Source organism: Rhinolophus hipposideros (assembly GCF_964194185.1).
Source record: "Rhinolophus hipposideros genome assembly, chromosome: 12".
In the NCBI taxonomy this organism is placed as follows: domain Eukaryota; kingdom Metazoa; phylum Chordata; class Mammalia; order Chiroptera; family Rhinolophidae; genus Rhinolophus; species Rhinolophus hipposideros.
In genome coordinates, this window is record NC_138058.1 from 71,971,689 (window position 1) to 71,995,818 (window position 24,130).

At 39.2% G+C, this 24,130-nt stretch overlaps 1 protein-coding gene across 3 annotated transcripts in view; it reads right to left on the bottom strand.

The window, feature by feature from the left end:
- Positions 1-24,130, bottom strand: part of TAF1B (TATA-box binding protein associated factor, RNA polymerase I subunit B) — a 68,741-nt gene that overhangs the window by 36,509 nt on the left and 8,102 nt on the right. For 2 of the 3 annotated variants that reach the window (XM_081069633.1, XM_081069634.1), the window contains 4 exons: positions 22,973-23,068; positions 19,028-19,181; positions 13,327-13,483; positions 7,950-8,049 (listed from right to left, as the gene is read on the bottom strand). In XM_081069633.1, the coding sequence (XP_080925759.1) occupies positions 7,950-8,049; positions 13,327-13,483; positions 19,028-19,181; positions 22,973-23,068 (507 nt within the window). Of the gene's footprint in view, positions 1-7,949; positions 8,050-13,326; positions 13,484-17,022; positions 17,068-19,027; positions 19,182-22,972; positions 23,069-24,130 lie in introns of those variants that run through there. The other variant, XM_081069635.1, reaches the window with a different exon arrangement.

Genomic DNA, 24,130 nt, shown 5'->3' on the forward strand with positions numbered 1-24,130 from the left:
TCCAAAAGACGCATTAGAGCTGATTGTCTGGCTAGGTCTTATTTTCGGGGAAAGAGGGTATTATAAGTATTGTCAATCTAAGCAAAGATATAAATGAAAACAAATATAATAAGGGAAATGGAAAAAATAAGACTAAAATGGAACTTCTAGAAATGAAAAATTCAAACTCTGAAATGAAAAAATATCCTAGATGGGTATAACAGCAGATTGAACACTCAAGAAGTAAATATCAGTGAATCTGAAGACACTACCATAGAAATTATCCCAAAAAACACATTGAAAAAGAAGACAAAAAGAAATAAAAGAAAAATAAAAGAACACAAGTCTTAGTGAGCTGTGGGACAATATCAAGTGGTCTAACATGTAATTGGTATCCCAGAAAAAAGAAATTAAAGGACAGAAAAAATATTTGAAGAAATAATGGATGAAAAATTTCCAAATTTGATGAAAACTATACTCCTATAGACCTAAGGTCAATGAATCCCAAGCAGAAGAAACATTAAAAAAATTATGCCAAGGCACATCACAATCCAATTAATGAAAAACTGTGATAAAGAGAAAAGCCTTAAAAAATAGCTACAGACAAAAAAGATACATTACATAGAAAATAGCAAAGATAAGATTGACAGCAGACTGATTTCTCATCAGAAATCAAGCAGGCTTATAAATGACAAGTCCACAGCTAATATCATACTCAACAGTGAAAAACTGAAAGCTTTTCCCTTAAGATTAGTCACGAGACAAGGATGGTCATTCTCACCACTTTTATTCAGCAGAGCACTGGAAGTCCTAGTGAGAACAATTAGGTAAAAAAAAGAAAAGGCATCCAAAACAGAAAGGAAGAAATAAATGACATAAAATTACAGATGACATAAAATTACACATACAAAACCCTAAAGACTCCACCAGAAAACTGTTAGAAATAATAAATTCAGTAAAATTTTAGGATTCAAAATCGATATATGAAAATCAGTGTGTTTCTCTACACTAACACTGCACTATCAGAAAGATACATTTAAAAAAACAATACCATTTACAATTGCATCAAAAAGAATAAAATACTTAAGAATAAATTTAACCAAAGAGGTGAAAGCTCTGGACACTGAAAACTATAAGGTACTGAAGAAAGAATTTTAAAAAGACACAAATAAATAGAAAGATAGTCTGTGCTCATGGATTGGAAGAATTAATATCGTTAAAATGTCCATACTAGCCAGAGCAATCTAGATTCAATGCAATCCCTATCAAAATACCAATGGTCTTTTTCAAAGAAAAAAAAAAATCCTGAAATTTGTGTGGAGCCACAAAAGACCCCAAAAAGCTAAAGCAATCTTGAGAAAAAAGAACAAAGCTGGAGGCATCAAACTTCCCAATTTCAAACTATATTACAAAGCTTCAAGAATCAAAACAGTATAGTATACACATAAAAATAGACACATCGAAATGGAACAGAATAGAGTCCAGAAATAAATGTACACATAGATAGCCAATTAATTTACATCAAAGGAGCCAAGAATATACAATGGGGAAAGGACAGTCTCTTCAATAAATAGTGTTGGGAAAACTGAACAGTCGCATGCAAAAGAATGAAAGTGGACCATTATACTATATGCAAAAATCAACTCAAAATGTATTCAAGACTTAAATTTAAGACTTGAAACCATAAAACTCCTAGAAGAAAACACAGGAGGTAAGCTGCTTGACACTAGTCTTCACAATGATTGTTTTGGATTTGACACCAAAAGCAAAACTAAACAAATGGAATTACATCAAACTAAAAACTTCTGCACTGCAAAAGAAACCATTAACAAAACGAAAAGGCAACCTACAGAATGGGAAAAAATATTTGCAAATCCTACAACTGATAAGGGGTAATGACCAAAACATATAAAGAACTCACATACCTTAATAGCAAAAACAAACAACCTGATTAAAAAATGGGCAGAGGAACTGAACAGACATTTTTCCAAAGAAGACATACAGATGGCCAAATGGTACATGACAAGGTACTCAACATCACTAATCATCAGGAAAATGCAAATCAAAACCACAATGAGCTATCACCTGACACCTGTTAGAGTGGCTATTATCAAAAAGACAAGAGATAGCCGTTGGTGAAGATGTGCAAAAAGGAACCCTTGTGCATTTGTGGTGGGAATGTAACTTGGTGCGGCCACTATGGAAAATGGTATGGAGGTTCTCAAAAAATTAAAAATCAAACTACCATACGATCCAGCAATTCCACTTCTGGGTACACATCCAAAGGAAACGAAAACAGGATCTCAAAGATGTATCTGCATTTCATGTTCACTGCAGCATTTTTCACAATAGCCAAAACATGGAAACAAACTAAGCATCTGTCAACAGATGAATGAACAGAAGAAGATATGAGAAGAAAGCAAATTCTGCCATTTATGATGATATGGATGGAACATGAGGGCATTATGCTAAGAGAAATAAGACTGAGAGAGAAGGACAAATACTGCATGCTATCACTTATATGTGAAATGTAAAACAAAAATGAAACTCATAGAAACAGAGAGTAGAAAAATGGTTGCCGGATGCTGGGGGCGCTGTGGGTGGGGGAAATAGGGAGATATTGGTAAAAGGGTACAAACTTTCAGCTATCAGATAAAAAAGGTCTGAAGATCTAATGTAAAACATGGTGACTTTAGTTGAAAACACTGTTGTATAATTGAAATTTGCTAAGAGAGTAGAATTTAAATGTTCTAAATAAATAAATAAATAAATAAATAAGTGAGGGGATGAAGTGTTAACCCAATGGGGGGAATCCTTTCACAATACATACATATATCAAATCACTACAACACACACTTTATATATCTTACAATTTTGTGAATTATATCTCAATTATACCTCAAGCTGAAAAAAATAACGAAAAAAAACAGAAAGAAATCAGGCAGACCTGAAGAAAACGGAACGACATCTTAAAGTGCTAAAAGAAAAGTACAAATCTAGAATTCTATATACTACTAGTGAAAATGTCTTTTCAAAAATGAAGGCAAAATAAAGACTTTTTTTAGATCAAGAAATGCCAAAAGAATTTATTGCCAGCAGATCTGTACTGTAAGAAATGTTAAAAGATGTTTTTTAGACAAGAAGAGTGCCAGAAATAGCAAATACGTGAGTAGTTTTCCTCATTTTAATTTTTTAAAAAGACAGATGACCGCTTAAAGCAAAAAGAATCCCAATGCACTGTGGAATTTATAACAAGGTAAAAGTAAAATGTTTGCTACTAAAGGCTGGGAGGAGGAAAGTGGAAGTATATCGTTGCAAGGTTCTTATACTATACATGTACTAGTGTATTATCATTTAAGGTAGGCTATGGTAAGTTAAAGATGAATATTGTATATTCTAGAGGAACCTCTTAAAAATAGAAGTATAGGGCCGGCTCAGTGGCTCAGGCGGTTAGAGCTCAATGCTCCTCATAACTCCGAAGGCTGCCGGTTTGATTCCCACATGGGCCAGTGGGCTCTCAACCACAAGGTTGCCAGTTCAATTCGAGTACCACAAGGGATGGTGGGCTCCGCCCCCTGCAACTAAAAATTGAACACGGCACCTTGAGCTGAGCTGCCGCTGAGTTCCCAAATGGCTCAGTTGGTTGGAGCGCATCCTCTCAACCACAAGGTTGCTGGTTTGACTCCCGCAAGGGATGATGGGCTACGGCCCCTGCAACTAGCAATGGCAATTGGACCTGGAGCTGAGCTGCACCCTCCACAACTAAGACTGAAAGGACAACAACTTGAAGCTGAATGGCACCCTCCACAACTAAGACTAAAAGGACAACAACTTGACTTGGAAAAAAGTCCTAGAAGTACACACTGTTCCTCAATAAAGTCCTGTTCCCCTTCCCCAATAAAAAATCTTGAGAAATTTAAAAGAAGTATAATTAACAAATCAATAATGAAGATTAAATGGAATAAAAAAAATCTTAATTCAAAAGAAGGCAGAAAAAGAGGAAAAATGGAATAAAGACTAGATGGGACAGATAATAGCAAGACGGTAGATTTAAACCCAACCATATTTATGATTATGTCAAATGTAAATGGTCTAAAGACTTTAATTAAAAGGCAGAGATTATCAGACTGGATTAAAATAAAGATTTATCTACAAAATGTGTATTTACCAAATACACATTTTAAATATAAAGGCACAGACAGGTTAAATATAAAAGATTGGAAAAAGATATACTTTGCAAACATTAATAAAAAAGAAAAGTTGGAGTAGCTACATTAATATCAGACAAGGTTGATATCAGAACAAGAAATATTACCAATATTACAAAACTTGTCTCAAGTTGTAAAAACTTAGGAGGGGCAGAGAATAGTTTAGATTTGATGCAATACTGAGAACATAATATTTCAGGCTGAAACCCTGCATCATCACTAGAAACAAATGCGACTGTAATAGTTGCAAGCTCTTCTTAACCACATTGCGCAGAGGAAGGCAGTGCAAACCTGAACTAAAAGCTTACGCTAGACTTCTGGGAAATAGGAGCTGCACTGGCTATTATAGTGACAGTCTCGATGCTGCACATAACATGTCACTGCTGCAGTCATTTAAACATCTGGCAACAACTGGATCCATTACTACACGAAAGGATACAGAGACTATGTTTTTTAAATAATGATTTTTACAGAGTGAATCTTGAGTGTCTATGTGAGTATGCATAAAGTGAAACCAAATTTCTTAACGCAAAAGGTAGTTATACATCCCAAGCATATAAATGAGCACAGGAAGCACTACCCTCTCCAAGAAGCTGAATTTATGATAACCAAAATTATAAAATATCATAATGAAACGCAAGAGTCGTATCTGTGGACTTCCTGAAAACTAGTTTGAGAAAACTAAGAAATGGGCACAATTCAAAGGTTTTTTTGGTTTTTTTTAAACATACTTTTAAAATGAAAACTGTATTTTCCAAAAAAGATACATTTTTCTCCTTCAAGCAGCTTGATTACACTCTTAATCCCTACCTTAGATGAAAAAATTTTCCATCCAGAACCCTGGAAGGGAGGCTATTACCATTTGAATATCTGCAGTATGCCTGCATTGTGAATATATTATCTCAAATAATCCTCATTAGAACCCTAATGAAGTAGAGCTATATGTATTCCCAAATCACATTTCCTCTTAGGCCAGTTTCCTTATTGAAAAGGTCTAAATGATGTCTAAATTTCCCTCCAGCTTTAATATTCCATGATTCTATAGAAAAAATTCTGCTGTATATTCCTGAGAAGCTTACAATGTGTTAAAGACAGCTAAATAATAATTTTAGGCACCAGAAAAAAGTACAAATGACCTCAACCAAGCAAAAATCAATGTAACTTGAATGGTGAATGGCTTCGAGAAATTAGGTTAAACTCCAGTCAGTTAGGATGTAAAATAAAGAATATACTCGGAATTGAGAGAAGAGGGAGAAAGGGAGAGAGAAGGAGGGGAGAAAAGAAGGAAGGGAGAGAGAGGAAACACAGAATTTTTTCTATTAACCAAGACTAAGCTGGTAACTAATGCAAAAATAATAACTCAGTTTCATTGGTCCCTCTAGGAAAACTGAACAAATATAAAAACACACACCTGGAATTATTGAGCCACTGTCTTTTCCTTTTAGCGAACATTTAAACAAGGCTCAGACGACTAGCCATAAACAATTTTTAGCAGCTGAATTTAGAATTATTAATTAATGTATCATACGGGTTTTTAAATCATTAAAATAACAAAAACAACAACAGAAAACCTCCTTCTATGTGACAGTTTTGGGGTAGCATCAGCAGAGTCCAAGGAATGCCCAGGAAGTCCACACTTCCTGTCTCACTGAGCATGAGATGCCATTAAAAAATATGAAAAACCAATCAACCTTGAGTCCAGGCTAGTTCAGAAACTAAGACCTTGTTATTCTCTTCCCAGACATGAACAGGGCTCCTAAGGTGTTAGGTGTACCTTACACGTCAGTCTTTACCTCCCCGATATTACGCCAATTCCACCACATCTCTGACAAATTAGCTGGGGTCTGGAGTGCTGGCTGGAAAAGCAAGATGTGTCCTCTGTGTGTCTAGTCCTTTAACGCAACGATCGTAATTCTGCCCAAGCTGAGAAATAGGCTAAGCTGCCTTTTTATTATATGAAGGTTCGCCCTTCAAGAAGGCTGCTCTAGCTAGCCAGCTGTGCCGCCCGCCAGGATACTCGCTGCCCCACTGTCACTACTAGCCTGGACCCCCCTCCAGTAGGACCCTCTATCCCATGCTTTCTGGTTCTGGTTGCCATCTCTGCCATAGGGCTACCTCTTGGTTTCGATAACCAGTTTGGAGCCCCTTTTTTTTGCCTCAGTAACCTTCTCCCACTTCCTGCCCTCGCTGCTTCCTGCCACGCTCCCCTCACCCAATCCTCACTGCGTGGTATGGTCCCTATTTTTCATCTCCTTCCAAACTAAGACTGCCTTGGCCACACTGGACTATGTTCACGGTGAGAATATCAGGCAAATTACCTAATCTATCTGTGTCTGTTTCCTTGTCTGTAAGATGGGGTAATAATAATACTATGTACTTCCTAGGGTTGGTATGAATAATAAATGAGCTTATAAAGTATTTAAAACAGGGCCTGGTACATAATAAGCACTACCACTACTATTATTTCATTTTGTTTTTTCCAGATCAGTGGTAGCTGCAGCTCTCCACTCCGTTCTTGTGATGCCAAGGATCACAAACGCATTTGGAATGCGCCTGATCTCTCCTGGGTGTGAAATCAACGGTGATGATGAGGAAGCAGCCCTGGGAAACCACCTCCATGCTTGCTTTCTGCTCCCTACATCGAGAGGAACTACTTTGACACAAGTTGTTCTGATGGCAGAGCCATTTCCCGTTTAAACATCAAATGTTCTCTACAAATTATTCATAGTGACCAATATTCTAATTCAATAAAGTGCTGCTAATATTTATAACCTCAGATGTAAAATGTTATGATATGTTACAAGCTTATTTATCTGCATTTCCAACCATCTATTTCCTTCTGGCTCAATGCTTCAAAATTAGCACACTATATTGTTGTATTTCCATGGCACCTATTTAAATGTTCTAAAGAACTAGAGTGAGGAGGAGGGCAGAGTAGCAGGCAAACAGAGCAAAGGTGACACAATGTGCCAAAGGCCTAAAGCGCGGTAGTTCCAAGTCTAAGACTACCAACTGCATGACCTTGGCAAATTGCCCTACCTTTCTGAGGGATCTGCTCACTGTAAAATTGGGATAACATGAACCATACTTATGCAGGGATTTAGTAAGGATCACAAGTGTCTCTCCACTTAAACTGTAAACAATGTGAAGGTCGTGAAGATTAGGAAGGCCTACGAAAATCACTCCTCAAGTGGGCAAATGGTGGATAAACTTTAATATTAACATTTAGTATACTGACAACCTTCTGATGACAAAGGGCAGACAACATTTGAGTACTATAAATAGTGATAAAGACTCATAATTAAAGGACAGAAGCCCGTCCAGTGGAGACATCTGAAAGACTAACACAAGCAAAGGACTTAAAATAACGTCTCTTGAAACAAGGTAATAACTTTATTTTCTCAAAAGCAACATACTGTACAAATAACAACAAAAAACATTTTTTAGAAAATTTGAAATTATTTAAAGGTCCTTATATAAAGCTTTTAAAGTTTAGTCTCAACAATATACCTATTTGTACTGTAAAGTGTGTACTTTACACTGTAGCTATATTTTGAGGATAACCTAAAGGATTACAAGAAGCCACACAAAGAAAATAAAAAATAATAACTCTACTCTTCATTAAGTTATGACTAATGGTCCATATTTGGATAGAACAAAAACTAGATGACATTTAAAAAAAACTCCAACATCAAATTAAAAAGTCACTACAGTACTCTTGTATCTTATGAGTGACTATAAAGTAAAAAAGAAATAACTTACCTCTATAGCAAAGATTCTTTTGTCACAGCCATATAATTTCATCTCTTCTGGAAAATGTTGAAAAGCATTTATGTACGGAATATGGTCCTCTTCAACAAATCTGTATTTTTAGAAAGAAAAAATTTCAGTAAGAGATAAGTACTGATTTAGCAAAGTAAATGAAAGAGTTAAAAAGTTATTTCAAAGACAAAGTAAGAATCAGCATGTTGTTATATTTTTAAGGATGATAAATCTAAAATCATCTATTATTCTCTGTACCCAGGTGTGGAGAAAACATATAGTCAATTATCTAATGATCTCTTCAGTTTCTGGCTACCTAGACGAACTATTTCTAAGAAGTGTGTCAATTCTCCACCAGACTTGCGATGCGGCATTCCTTCTTTCCCTAGCTCCTACTCATCTTTTGAATCACTTCTTTAGTTTCCTTGACCCCTGTGTTGTTAGACACCTCCCCTGTCTACCCTTTTGTCCCCAGTACCTATGACAGTGCATGGTACATGCTTGTCGCAGGAAGAACATTTAAGGGAAGTGACCTTGCCCATTTGCTTACCACTCCATCCCAATGTCTGGTACACAGTAGGTGATCGATTTTTTTTGAGTAAATCATTGAATTTGAAGAAAATAGCACACATGCATAAATAAATACACACACATATTTATTTACAATTACTTCAACAGAAATTTATTGAGTATCATACACCCAGCACTATTCTAGGCTGTGGGGATACAGCAGTGAACAAAACAGGAAAATATTCGTGTTCCTAAGGAGTTTACATTCTAGTGAAAAGAGAAAGACAGCAAACAAAACCAATAAATGAAATCTATAGTATGTTAGGTAAAAAAAAAAATAGTAAGGAGAAAAATAAAGTAGGGAAGAAGAGAAGGAGGACTGGGAGTATCGCAACCTGTACCATTTATATACACATGTCTATATGTTAGATTTTGTAAATAAGAAAATTGTTAAGGAAAATAAGGTCGAGACAGGAATAAGTTAGTATACAAAACAGTTTGCATCAGTCATCGTTGCTGGTAGAGCTAGCAGTTAAAGAACAATATTCAAATTAAATTAAACTTCAAATGAAAAATGTGACTTTAACCTTTAGTCTACTGAAAGTTGAGAATTAAATATTTTATATAAAAATGGTGTCTGATGAAGCTTATGATGAAATAGGGTTCAATAGAACAGTCTTACAGGGAAAACCACCTCACTTAGGTTTTCATTATTTTAATTTATATAAAAGTATCTATACATAAGAATCAGTATTCACATTATTTCAGAACTATTTTTTTAGTTCAGTATTATTTTGTATATAAGATGTAGCACGTGCTTATCACTTTTACAACTCTCTAGTATCCCATGATATTAAGACAACTCACAATCTATCCAGTCACTGCCCCCATGTGATAATGTATGTATGCCAGCACCGTAGGAGGTGTCAGGTGTTCCGCAATGAGTAAGACATGAAGAGCTCCCACCACGACCCGAGCAGGTCAGACGACAGCCTGGAGATGTGTCAGCACAGACAGTGCCACACTGTCCCCACAGAGGCACACACAGTGCTGCAGGAGCAGAGGAAGGAACCGGAAACCTGCCCGGGGGAGGCAGAGATGTCTGCACAGAGGTCTTGGGCATCTAAGGTTTTAACAATTTTCACCATTTATACGTAATGCTGCTCTTAATTTTTTCCAAATTATGTTTTTCTTTTTGATTTTTCTTTTAGAAAAATATATCCTTCTCCAAAAGCTGGCTACTGAGTCAAAGTTCTGAACGATCTATTTCCCTCGTTAAGCATTACGGCTGGGCCTTTGGAAGCTGACAGAGGGACGCCACAGACCAAAAGTTCCTCCTGATCAACAGACCGCTACTCTAGCCACGTCCCCCAGGAAGCCTCTGTTTATAATTTTATTGTATTTTTTAAAAGTTTTAATCTGTGACAGATTGGAAATTTAACAAATTGTTTCTTCATTGCAGATAATAAAAGAAGTGCTGCATTACAGAGAAGTCGTGTCGACCTGCAACACATATCCTGAAGCCATTAACCTCTTTTCATTTCATCACCACCACCCTAACCTGAGCCACCATCTCCCAGCAAAAGCCCACCTGGTCTCTCTGCTCCCCCCTTGCCTTCCTGGAAACCGCTTTCCCACAGCCGCCTGAATGATCAGATCACGTCTCTTCTGCTAAACCTCCCAGGGGCTTACTGTCACACTCCTGATGAGTATGGGGTGTCCTCCTGGAGCGATGGCTATGTCGAGGAAATAGACACAGAAGGTGATTGCACCACCTCGTGAATATACTGAAAACCACTAAATTGTATTTTAAAAGGGTGAATTTCATTAGATATGAATTATACCTCCATTAAAAAAAATCCAAACTCCTAACCTGGCTTACAAAGACCTGCATCTGGCCCGTTTTTTATCTCCCTGCCCTCATGCTCCTCTTTCAAATAAGCTTCGTCTGCCGCACTGGTCTCCTGCCCCTTGATCATACAGCGCTTGCTCTTGCGTTAGAGCCTGGCACGAGCAACCTCCCTCTGCCAGAACGCTAGGACTTCTGATATTCACCTGCGAGCTCTATTTTCATTCCAAGCACAGCCTCAACTCCACCACAGTGAGGCTTCCCTAATAACCCATCAAAAGTAGCCATCTATCATTCTCTGTCACATCATCCAATTTCAGTCTTCTGCGCAGCACTTCACTGTTTCATATTTATTTATGTTTGCTCATCTGTTTCCTACTCTAGTCTTGAACTTCATGAGAGCAGGGACTTGATCTATATGATTCACAGCTGTAACTAAAGGGTCCAAACTAAAATAACACCTGCATACAGTCAATATTCAATAAACATTTGTGAAATGAATACATGTTGGCTATCTTTATTTATTATTGTTATTGCTAGGTTGGCGGGGTCCTTCAAAGTCCATTTTAAGGATTATCGATTTATCCTAAGGACTAGGGATGCTCTAAAGGATTTAAACAGGGGAGTGACATGCAGGATCAGTGTAACACATATGGATACTGTGGCCAGGCTAATCCTGGATTCTCTTCAAATCAATGTTCTTGAACTATTTTTTCAAAGTTTGGTAGTAGTTTTAAACTTTAGCATCCAGAGGAATCTCCTGGAGGGAGGGCTTATTAAAACAGAAATTACCAGGCATTACTTGGTTTGTGATCCGGAAGGTTAGAATAGGTCCAAAGGTTAGCATTTCTAACAAGTTCCCAGGTGATACTGCTGATCAGGGGACCACACTTTGAGAACCCGTGACTTAGAGCGTTTTCTCCCAGAAAAGCAAAGAGGATCAGTGGTGAGTTTCTTCTCCTATTACTCCAAGCAATAAAGCTCAGTTCCCAAACTTGTATGTGCATAGAGCAAAATAAAAGCCCTCCAGCGAACTAGATGCAGTCTCCTTGAAGGCACTGCAGAATTCCCCTCAGAGGGAGGAAAGAGGGAGGAGGGGAAAGTGGGCAAAGGAAGGGAGAGGGAGGAGAATGGAGGAGGAAGAGAGGAGAAGAGAGGAGGAGAGAGGGGGAGAAAGAGGAAGAGAAGGGCAGAGAGGGAGAGAGAGTGAGGAAGAGAGAGAGACAAAGGTGTAGGATCTTACCCTCATCCTTCCAATCATATAATATTCTCCTTGAGAAGAATTTCAGGTAAATATTGTTTTCTCCATCTTGCTAGATTTCTAGGAGAGTTCTCTTATCCCCTTCTAGATTTCCCTGGGTAGGATGGCTAGCCCTTCATCGAGCATGAATGACATGATTAAATTGCTATTTCTGTACAATCCCTCTGGTTATGGAGGAAAATAGATAGGGATGGCACAAAACTACAGGCACAGGGCTCACCTGGGAGGCAGCTAAGAAATCCAGGTGAAGATAGAGACAGAGGGAATGCAGAGAAAATGGTTTCATGAGTTATTCTGGAAGTATATCTGATAGGATGTACTAACTAAACACACGAAGAGGGGAAAGCATCAAGGACGATGCCTAGGTTTCCGATTGGATACAACAGGGCGCATGGTATTGATGAAGAAACAAAACACTGGAGAAGGAGCTAGACTGAGAAAGGTGATGAACCTTTTTTAGTCATGTTGATTTTGAGATACCATAAAGACACCCAAGGAACGTCCAGCAGGCAGCTGTATATACGAATACGTGGGTCTGGCCCTCAGCAGACAAGTCTGGACTGGAGGTGGAAATTTGGGAGTCATCATCATAGAGAGAGTAATTAAAGCCTTGGGAGAAGATGAGATCACCCACTGAGGGCATACAGAGCAAGATGAGGTTTTTAACTCAACAGTAAAATTCACTGAATCATGGACTATCTGCATGCGGAGTTCATCGCACCTGAGAAAGCCCTGTTATTGGGTTGATGTGGCCAAATTCAAAGGCACTATCATCATTTACTGGAGGCATTTTATTTAATCAAAGGGCCTAGTGCCAATAATGATGATGACGGAGGATGAGGAGACAGAAGACGACGACTACGGCAAAATGATGGATAGCACTGCGCTCTTACTACGGCAGGTACTGTTCTAAGTGCTTTTCATGTAGTACTAATTATCGCGAGTCTTTATAACCCAATGAGGTAGATATCATTATAAGAGCCACTTTACCAATGAGGAAACAGAGGCAGAGAGAAATTAAATAATTTACTCAAGGTCACATAACATACAAGGGGCAGAGCCAGGATTCAAACCCAGGAGTCTGGTTCTAAATCTGTGCTCTTAAAACCACTCTACAACTGGTTAAACCCAGATGTTATGAATTAGAACACAAATCGAGGGAAAAATGAACACATTAATGATTTTGGCACATCTTCTGTTTAATAAGAAATTCACACAATGCCATAATTTACTCATGACTGTAAAACCCTACTGTAGACTATCTTGAAAAACGTAAATGCTATCTACATAACAAGTTCTTCCAATAGTTCTGTTTTCAATTTTACCTTATAAACATAGACAACCTATATTTTAGCTCTTAACAAAACCAATGTATGCTTTTGTGTAACTACTTAATAACCATTTGCCAAGGGGAAGGTCATCTGTTCATCTTCTCCCTCAGAAATGAAAAATACTTAATAACACTACTCAGGTATTTAAATGTCACTTTTCATCTTCAAAGCATTTTACTCACAGTAGATAATTAATTTCCCAACACCCCATGTAAGGTAAATACTATTATTTCCACTATTTAAATAAGGAAACCAGGAGATGAATTACTAGCCCAGGAAGGATTAAATGTCAGAATTGGAACTCAGGCTACCCAATCTTTTCAGGGCCTTCCTCAGCTGAAGTCTCCTAATAAAATTCAAAATATCCACAGGTTGTCCCCTAGTTCACACAGATAATCAGCAAACATCACGAGCGGCCCCGCTCACCTCAGAAGATCGGAAAGAGTGATTGTCTCTCTTTGCCAAAGCAATGCCAAGTAGCAGAAAGCAAGTGTGCTTGGCACAGTCATCTTCACAACCCCCTTCTCCTTCCGTAGCGAGTATTCAACTCCATCAAGAGATCCAGAACAGATGGATGCTGTTTCTGAGGGGAGAAGAGGACACGTGCAATTACAGACCACAGCCCGAGGTGTAAAGCCTCCCAGCCAGGCCCCATCCTGCATGCCCCCTTCTCTCAGAGGCTCCCCAGACACTGGCGAGGGCAGCACCTCCTCTCGCTCCCATCCTCCAGGCATCCTCTGCACAGGACATTATTTCATCCTCACTCACTCATTCAACACTTCTTTATTTACTTCTTTGTGCCACTGTTCTAGGTCTGGGGAGATGACAGTGAAAAGCATCTCATCTCTCTTGGAACCTACATCCTAGTAATGGGAGGCAGTCAATAAACAAAAAAATTACAACTGACAGATGGTGCTGTTACATAGCAAATAGGAACGTAAGGCCATGCAAAGAAAGAGAAGGGAAGGGGACAGATGTGCTATTTTATCTGAGTGGTCAGAGAAGCCTCTTGGGGAAGGTGACATCTGAGCAGACCTGAATGAATTCAGAGAGAAGTTTTGAGGGTCTCAGGAAGAACACCAAGTGTATCAGCAGGAGTGAACTTGAAGGAACAACAAGGAAGCTGGTGGGGCGAGAGCATCATGGGTGAAGAGACAGTGGTAGGAGATGATACAGGACAGAGTAAGAAAGCATATTATGTAAGGCTGTGTAGGTCATGACTTGTACTTTGGATTTTATTCTAAGTATAAGAAGTTTCTGGAGAGTTTTAAACAGAGGATAACCTGATCTCATTTATGTTTTAAAAAGGTCACTCTGGTTGCTAGATGAAGAATGGAGTTCTAGGAGGGTGAGTGGACACAGGACAGCAGCACTCCAGGACAGTGATGAGTGGCTCCTGGACCAGGAAAACACTGCAGGGAAGAGATGGCTGGATCCTGAACATACTCTGAAGGCAGAGTCAAAAGGATTTACTAAAGGACTGGACAGAAAAAGAGAAGACAAGTGTGATCCGAAGGTTTCTGGTCTGAGCAACGAGAAGATCAAGACACCACTTACTGAGACGGGGAAGATGGCAAAAGAGGTTTGATGAGAGAAATCAAAATATTGTAATTGTACATGGTGAGTGTAAGATCTTATTAAATGTACAAACGGAAATGTTGGGGAGGCAACTGAATATAAAAATCTATAGTTCTCAGGAGAGGCGGGGCTAGAGAGAGGAGGCTAGAGAGAGGAATTTTAGAATCTGGGATTCTAAAGACAGAAGTGAGGGTAGATAAAAAGCAGGAGTGGGAATGACCCTGAGAGACTCCGAACTTTCTTGGACAAAAACTCTCCAAATTATTCCTGAAAATACCTTTTTCCAAATCCTGTCAACACTTTCTTCGGGCATTTATCAGTACCTGACCTTTTCTTATGTGCATTTATTGTCCAGCTCCGTCCACTACAGTCTAAGCACCTTGGAGGCAGACAGCCTCATACACCAGTGTCCCAGTGCCTGGAAAAGCCCCGGCACAGAGCAGGAATCCAACAAGTATTTGGTAGCAAACAGATCTTACAGTTCTACTTCTAAGATTTTCATACCAGTGAAATGACTTTTAAAACATGCTAAGATTCAGTGTCAAGGCATGTTGTGGCAGCACTGTTTATGATGTGGAAAAAAAAATTTACAACAACCTAAGAGACAAGAATAGAAATTTTAATAAATAACGCCATACAATGGGTAGACTACATAGCAATTTACACAATGTTTTAACTCAGTGGTTCTCAAGTGTCGTTCCTTGGCCAGCTGTATTAGCATCACCTGAGAACCCTAGAGCTGTACTAGTCTGTGTTTTAGCAAGCCCTGCAGGGGTCCTGATGGATGCTAAAGTTTGAGGATGACTATTTTAAAAGAATACATAAGGGCACCGATTTCCATAAACTATTATGTTAAAAAAATATAGATATGAAACATATAGCTACTTCCAGTTAAGATGGCAAATTGGAAACACACATTAGCCTCTGCTCTGTCTCACTACAACAATTATATAGACTTTTAAAAATATATAAACCCAAGAACAAATAACATGGAAAAGGAGACAACAGCAATAAAATTTTAAAAGCTGGAAAGTATACGGACAGGTGATTACTGCCTTAGCAGTACTGAGAAAGATGGATTCAAAGCCAGCAGTAGGGAAAGCCAAAAACCAATCTATTTTTCCCCTGGGGGTCTCTAAAGAAGGCTCAGGAGCTGGTTGAAGCAGGTACCCCTGGAAATTGGGTGAAGGTAGGGCTAACACCAGGGCGACTGCTTAAAAGTCTGATTAAGAAGCAGTTAGATACTCAGATTCCTGCCTCAACTCCATGCAGGCAAATGACTGCTCCTCCCCAAACTTGGCAGAAAATCGGAGGTTTCTCCTCTAGAGAGAGTAAAAGACGGGTCTCTGGAATAAGGCACGTCAGTTGAGTGTAGGAGTATCTCACTGAAAACAGCAAGATTAAGTGAAAGTTTACATGTGGAGTCTTGAAAGTCAACCCCCACTCCCCTCAGGCCCTCTCTTCGGCCCACTTCCCAGAACAGCCAGGATTACACCTTCCAACCAGAAGATTCCACGAGATTTCTCTGGGAAATCTGATCAGCTCTGGGGGAAAAGAGTGCTGGGTGATCACTCAGCAAACAACCCAGCTAGGTCACCCTCACGCAGAGCAGAGTTGACAAGACTCACCGTGGTACAACGCTTTGAACCAACCCTTTAGGCTCCATTCTATAACAGGAGTAGCCGTCTTAGGCTCACTGAACATTTGAAGAAAGCCTCTAACACAGTCATAACAAGGATACGTTCTGAGAAATTCATTGTCACGGGAACGTCATACAGTGTACTTACACCAACCGAGACAGTGTAGCCTACTACACACCTAGGTGCTCTGGGGGTGGAGGGTTGGGAGGGAGGAGCCCATCAGAGGGAAACATGGGGGGGGGGCCGAGGAAGAAGGCAGACAGGGAAGAGGAAAGGGAGAGCAAGATCAAAAGAGATCCGGAGAGATTAAAGCTTGAGACAACAAATAATAAAAGAGGGAATTGGGAGGAGAGAGAAAGAGACTCAGACTGAGAATGAGAGAGAGAGGAATGGGGCTGGTAAGAAAGAGAAACAGAGACAAATGGAGCAAAGGGAAGTGAGTTTGTGCACACGAAGTGTGCATGCAGGAAGCAGGACTAGGTGGCTTCCCCTCCTCCCCAGCATGGTCGCTCCCTCCCCAACTCTGGGTCCCAGCCTTGGGGCACATGGCAGGTAAATGCCACATGAAGCCTCCTCCTCTATGTAAAGCACCCAGAGCCAGCCGTAAATTCATCATCAGAGTTGGGTCCAACCTTTCTTTCCAACATCTCAAACGTTTTGCTTATAATCCATTATAATCTTATGGGACCACTGCGTACACGCAGTCCCTCGTTCACCAAAATGTTGTTATATATAACTGTATAAAAAGCAGGGTCCAAAACAGTCAAATTGGGTGGGGGAAATATCATTAATATCCTCAGCAAAATAAGAAAAGATGCTCCACAAAAATGAGGCGGTAAACCAGGAAAGAAGATGAAATGGGCTCAAGGAAAAAGGAATTTAACAAAAGACAAGTGACAGAAACCTCAGGGTGGTGGTAAAGAGATCCCAAAGACAGCCGGGTCACAGGTCTAGAGACTTATTCTAGACCAGAGCAGGTCAGGTGCTCCAGAAAGCCTTCTTCTAGAAGATGAAACTGACAGAACATCCAAGTAGTTGAGAGATTTACTTCAGAACTGGGAAGAAGTATGGAGATGCATTATTAATAAATAATACATTAGTAATAAATAGAAAATGAAACAAATGAGACAATTACCAGTACTAGAAAAACCAAGGATATGCAAAAAGTGTAATCATGGTTAAGTTATATGGCTCAGTTCTGAGTAACATTTATACATTTATAATAATCAAAGCATTAAATATTGATCCAGCAAAAAATTATAATTATGTAATTATAATTTAAGATAAAAACATGCAAAATTGTTACTAGTGACTATGTGGGAGGAGGGGCAGTGAGGAATGTGTGAAAGAGCTAAGACTTCATCTTCCATGGAGGGAATTTAATGGCTAATATCCCAAACCAGAAATCAGTACGTAGTATGAGACCCTGTGATACAGAGATGTAAAGGCTGCAGAAAAGTTGAAAATGAAGGCCTCTTAGGAGCAGGCCATTTAGCGGAAAGAGTAGACTACAATTTTTATATTTCTTATTTAAAAAAACTTTTATAACAAGCTTTATAAATATTTAATTACATGTATATAGAATTTTGAGAGAAAAGGTAAAGAATGAAGAAATAGTTCACATTTTTACAAAAACAAAACTCCTTTCTCTCTAACTTATATATATGTATATATGTATATATATATGCGTGCGAAGAACTTTCTGGAATGATCTAATACAGCAATAGTGGCTATTTCTGGGTGGTATGATAACTGGTGATTTTACTTTCTTTGGAACTATCATGTATTTTGTAGTTTTGTAATAAGAGTTGTATTAATAGTTACTTTTAATGTCAATACTAAAATAAAGCCCTAAGGATCATCACTTACTGAAAAACAAACACACAAAAACCCTACACATACGGAAACAATTATGATGCTTTATAAGGCTTGGATGGTTTTAGTCACAGTCCTCTAGGAGTTCAGGCTCCTGAAAGCAGAAGGAAACTCCAGAGGTTCACAGCTGCCCGACCAATTATTCTAGGAATCTAACTTCTTTACTTCTTTGGACAGAAAAGTAACTTAGCTGTTATCTGTGTCACAGTGCAGTCTAGCAAGAAATGCAGATATGCTGATAAAAGAAGTTTTTAACCTTTGGAGGGCAAGGGGCTTGCAAAGAAGCAGCCTATACAAGAAATGTTTTGTTGAAAATTTTATATAACAACACTTAACCCAGATTCCAACAATATCTAACACCTGAGGGTTTGGAAGCTACTATGTATCTCCCAAAGAACTCTATCAGCACACATCCAGACTCTAGTAATATACAATAAGGCCTGGTCTGTTCTTTGAGGTCTGTTTTCCACCGTGTTTTTGTTTTCTTTTTAATGTAGTATAAAAACAACTAAAATCACGAATAAATGCTTTGAGGAGAAGGTCAGTATCTGTAACCTTAAATATACTTTTTAGCTATTTTAAATTATGGAATTAAATCAGAAAATAGATACACATACACACATGTAATGTGGAAGCTTTATTCAGCTTGCTTTGGTCTAGGCTTAGAAATTGGGCATATCATCTTTGACTTCTGTCTATCTTACCATATGGCTAATTTCTACCATTTCTCCACTGCAAATTTTCTTAGAAAATTCTGAGTCCCGACATATACATGACCTTTACTGAATTAGCCTCCTACTTTCTGGATCTACTTACTGTTTAGCTCCGTTTCAACATCACACAAAAATACTAATGTGGAGACAATGTACCTTTTTAAAAATTACACTAAGATTTCACTTAATTTACCTTTCTCCTATTCGTATGATTTTGCTAGGCCAAGTTCCTTTCCTTGGAATATGAAGAGATTGTACTACATGATTTCTAAGATGCAGCACCAGCTTTAAAACTCTGGGTAATCTGATGCTCATTTTTACCTGATTGTGATGCTTTGCTGATGGGGAAAGGCTTTCGAATGTGGTCATCAGGCTGAGACTCTGCTCCACTTTCAACAAAAGAAGGGCAGCTAAAGTCACTTAGCAGTTCAGGCGCACTATCCCAGTCTGAATGACTTGGATTTTCTTCCAATACCTATTTGCAAAATAATATAAAAAAAATTATTGTGTAGAAATTTTAAAATGCAGTTAATTTCCATGAACTTAAAGAATTCCTGACCATCATAAGCACCATAAGAGAAACGACTCTAGAGAATCACAATTGTCTGCTGAGCCCTTAAGACCTCACTCCCACCTGGGATCCCAGGCGGCTCCCGGCAGCGCTTCCCGGAGAAGGCCTACAGACAAGGGTGAGCAGGAAACAGGCTGCCAGCTTCCTTCTTCCTGTGACTACACCGATAATGACTCATGCACACCACTGGCCTCTCCTTACCGAGCCCACCTGGGGAACTTTTGCTTGGTACTTTTGCTAATTCCATCTCTCCTGCCTGAACTATCTTTTCTCCCTCTCTCCAACTCATTACTTACTCTATCACACCATCTTTCCAACCGACTCTTCTTCAGTCATTTCTTATTTCCTTGAACTCCTGTGGCACTTACTATTTACAACACTTAATTGACAAGCACATACTATCTCACAGCACTGTTTAATTGGAATGGTGGCTAAAGTGTTCCTGAGAAAGGTCCGCTGGCTGACACTAACTTCTCAGGGGGAACTGATCACAGTGAAAAAGCCACACTCTCAGCCATGCAGGCCAAGAGTCTCAACCTTATTAAGAGAAAATAAGACTGATGTTAAGGAAACTCACAGGAGAATAAAGCAAAACAACAATCAGGGATAAGATGCGTGTGTCCTCTGTGAAGCACATCCCTCTCTACAGGCAAGCACACGAGATGCTGGATACACTATAAAGTGGCAGATGGCACGGGCTCCCTGAGAAAACTGAAGCAATCAGAGGAAAACTTCCACAGGTTCATGCAGGCAATCATCTGCCGACCATCTGTCTGATTCTTCTAGCGGACTTGCAGCTCCCATCTAAAGCCTGTTTCTGTTTCTTCCTTTGTGCACTAAAGCTCACCTCTCTTTTTCCTCAAAGATTATCATTCATTTTTCTCTCTCGTCCTCCCCTGAACATTTCTTCTCTGTTCTGTATCATTCCTCTCAGTACATAAATATGCTCTCATTCAGCCCACTTGAAAAAAAAACTTTCCTCGACTCCGGCTACAATCCAATTTCTTTGTATAGGCATACTTTGTCTTACTGTGCTTCACTTTAATGCACTTCACAGATGTTGCATTTTTTACAAATTGAAGGCAAGACCCTCTACCAGCAAAACAATGACGACTCGCTTTGAGATACTCGCTAATTTCAGTGGTCTGGCTCTCAACTCGCCATATTTGAGGTCTGCCTTTAACTTCCTTGCAGCAAAAATGCCTTGAAAGAGTTGTCCAGACTTGATGTCTCCAATTACTCTCCTGCTGGTCTACATTCTACCCCCATTCCAATAAATCTTTTGATCCTACTGCTCCACTCATCAATTTTGAGCTCCCTGCCCTCCTGACTAGGCAGGCATTCCCCTCTTCTTGCAACACTTTGTTCCTTAGTTTCCAGAATGAGCCCCTCACTCTCTTGGCTTTACCAGCTGCTCTTCAGACTTCTTAGCCGGTTCCTCTTCTACCCCAGACATCTTCATCCTAGAGTGGCCCAGAGCTCAATTCTTTGTCCTCTTCTCTGTCTTCACTCCTTGGTGATGTCATCTCATCCTGCGGTTTTCCACTGACTATACTGTTTTCAATTCTAAAATCATGGCGCATCTTACAAACGGCATTTTAGATTTGATGATTATAGTGTAAATTGACAGCTTCCAAATTTGTACCTCCAGCCCAGACCCCTCTCCTAAACTGAAGAATTGTACTTGACAGTTCCTCTTGGATGTCTAATAGCTGTCTCAAACTTAACATGCCCAAACGGAACCATTCATCTTCCTGTTCCACCTGGTACTTCAGTTGATGGCAACTCCTTCCTTCCAGCTGCTCAGGTCAAAATCCTTAAGAGTCATCCTTGATGACTTCTCTCTTTCTCTCCCACCCCACATGCAATCCATCAGGAAATTCTGTTGGTTCTACCCAAAGTTTATCTAGAATCCTATCACTTATCATTGCCATTGCTACCAGCTGGTCCCAGACGTCATCGATTCTCATCTAGAGCAGTGCGTGAGGCCCGCATTTCTTTCCCTAGCTGTCTTCAGGGCTTCCTCTCATACTTCCCTATGATCCCTCATCAGGGAAGCCTTCCTTGACCACTCCAGACCAAATAGTACCCACCCTTCGTTGCTGCCCCATTTTCTATTCCCCTGACCCTGATTTATATACTTGCTTGTTTGCTTGCTTTTTCTGTAAGTTTTCAGTAATTTATTTCACCCAAGATCACACAAGTCAAAAGCAGTAGAGCCAGGATTCACATGCAGACCTCCTATTCTTGGAGTATCTACATCCGAAGTACAAAGATGAGGTTACTGAGTAATTGAGAAGACTTAGCTTTTCATTTAAAAGCACTTGTTTAAAAGCACTTTTTCTTTTCAAATGAGAGTATAGCTGTACTCTTTTGATAAAAATCATATATAACTGACACACCAATTATACATCAGTTTAAAATTTTGCTTATTGCTTATTTATTCACTAAGGAAGATTTTAGTGTGATGCTAATAGTACTTTAGATGTGTGCTTACTCAAGTCAACAAAACCTCTTTAAATATCTTACGTTAACCTAAAAATATTAAAGTGTCAGAGAAAATCCCAGGTTCTGATTCAAATTTTCTATGTGCTAGGCAAAGCCTCAGTGCATAAATGTAACTAACAGATACCTTAGCTATTTAATTTTAAATATGAGGTTCTTAATAGTTTGGATGATTCTGTGTGTTTTTTTCTCTTTCAAAGGTCACCTTAGGATTACATAGCATCTCTTGCTTTTTTTGAGAAGTACCTGCCTCCTGAATCAAGATAGGATAATGTTTCATAATTCTATGATTGTAACATGTTGCTTTTCCCAGTAATTTACTTGAGTAAATTTCTCAAGTAAATTTCTCTTGAGTTTATTTAAATTCACTGTCTCATGTTTAGAATGGATATTTCCTAAACTATTTCTTAAGTTATTCCCACTTTTATCATTGTATCTTATATGGCTTGACTCCTCTAAACTTCTCCTTCTTAGACCTATTCGACCTATTCCTTTCACCAGACCTGGGTTTCTCAGTCCTGGGCCGATAAACTCTGCATCTGGGACCCATGAAACCCCAACCAGACAAGGAAACACACTGGGCCAAGTTTGCAAGCTCTCAACAAATCCGAGTCAAATAGATTCAGAATCTCTTTTCAGCCCTGGAGAATAAGAACCAAAAACAAACACATCGAAGATTACCAAACCTGCCTTTCTCAGCAGCAGAAGCCTCCCCTACCCCAAATAAAATGTACCATGGCACATTTAAAAGAAAACTGCTGAAAATATAGCTGCTTTGGGGAATAGGGAGAGGAGGCTTGTAAGACACCCAACCTTATTTTTCTTCACATAAAGGCTCCTGAGAAAAGACAGTAACTGAACTAAATCTTGAAATGTCAGGTAAAGTAAGTAGGTATTCCAAGCAAAAGGAATGTATGCAAAAAAATTTTTTAGTGGTACAATTATAGAAATTTCTTAAGTTTCTACTTAGAACTGAACCATATATTTCTTTATGTTTCAACTAGTCAAATAAGAACTCGAAATTAATTCCAATGTTAGATCAGTGACCCTGTCCTTCTGGACTATAATAAAACCTTGTCACTGAAAATCCTCCGACAAGCATCATAAACCCAGAGAGGGTTGAACCCATCTTTATCTCTACCTCTTACTACAAACGTCTTTTTGTCCCGCTTTCCAGACTTGTCACTTACCGTAGCTTTCCTTCTACTGGTATACACTGGGTTTTTACAATAGGCCTGCTTGCTCTTCTGAAGGTAGCGCTTCCAAAAGTTATGTAAAACTTCATTCTAAGGTGGAAGGGAAATGAGTGGTGATTCAGGTCACGACAAGTACCCTGGCACGTCTACACCACCAAATCTCTTGTATTTTATACAATGCCCTCCATCTAAATGTACTCTTACCTACTTTGCCTGAACCAGCAATCTTACCTAATGCAATGACAGTCATTCATAAACCTCTGGTGTTTCATGTTTTTGAGTTTTTAATTCCTAGAATACTTTTCAGGGTAGGCCCAGAGTCCTTTCAGGCCATGCACTGGTCTAGAGGCCGTTCTGTTTGGCTGCCCCAGACACTGGTCTGAATAGCAAAGGCTCCTCTACAAATCTCTGCTTGGTGATGTCAGTCCACATTGATCTTTCTCCCTTCTCTTTTTGCCTTTAATGTCACGTATGAGCATATAGTTATATAATGTTATATAATGTTGTGTTTCTTCATTCCACATATGCATAAAACCCTCTCTCCATCTTGGCCAGATCTCTTAGCACTTGACTTCCAGTGACGGGCATGAAACAAGTGTACAATAACCACTTGCTGCTAAATAACTGGCTTTTAAAGAATTCCTGAGATGGCTTCAACTAGATGAAGAAGTATGAAATTCAAATAATAGCAGGGCTATTACGGTACTCCTGAGAGGCAGCGAAGTCCAAGTGTGGTCCCTGGACCAGCAGCACCCATGTCACCTGGGAACTTGTTAGAAATGCAAACTCCGGTGCTTTCTCCAGAACTACTGAATCAGAAACTCTGGAATGGCGTCCAGCAGTCTGTAGTTTAACAAGCCCTCCAGGTGATTCCAACACAAATGCTAGTTTGAGAACCACTGGTTTAATGTATCACTCCCCGAAGTGCATTCTGGAACTCACGTCCTGATAGAGGCCACACACACATACACACGCCAAAGGATTCTGTTCTCAAATTGTGAATATTGCATACCACATGCCCTTGGAAATGAACCAAGCACATTGACACATGAAAGGCACAGTAAGTCTGCCAAGTTGCTTTACTTTGTTTAACCTAATGTTTCCTAAATATCGGATGATGCAAACCTTTATTTTCTTTTAGATGTATTGCTG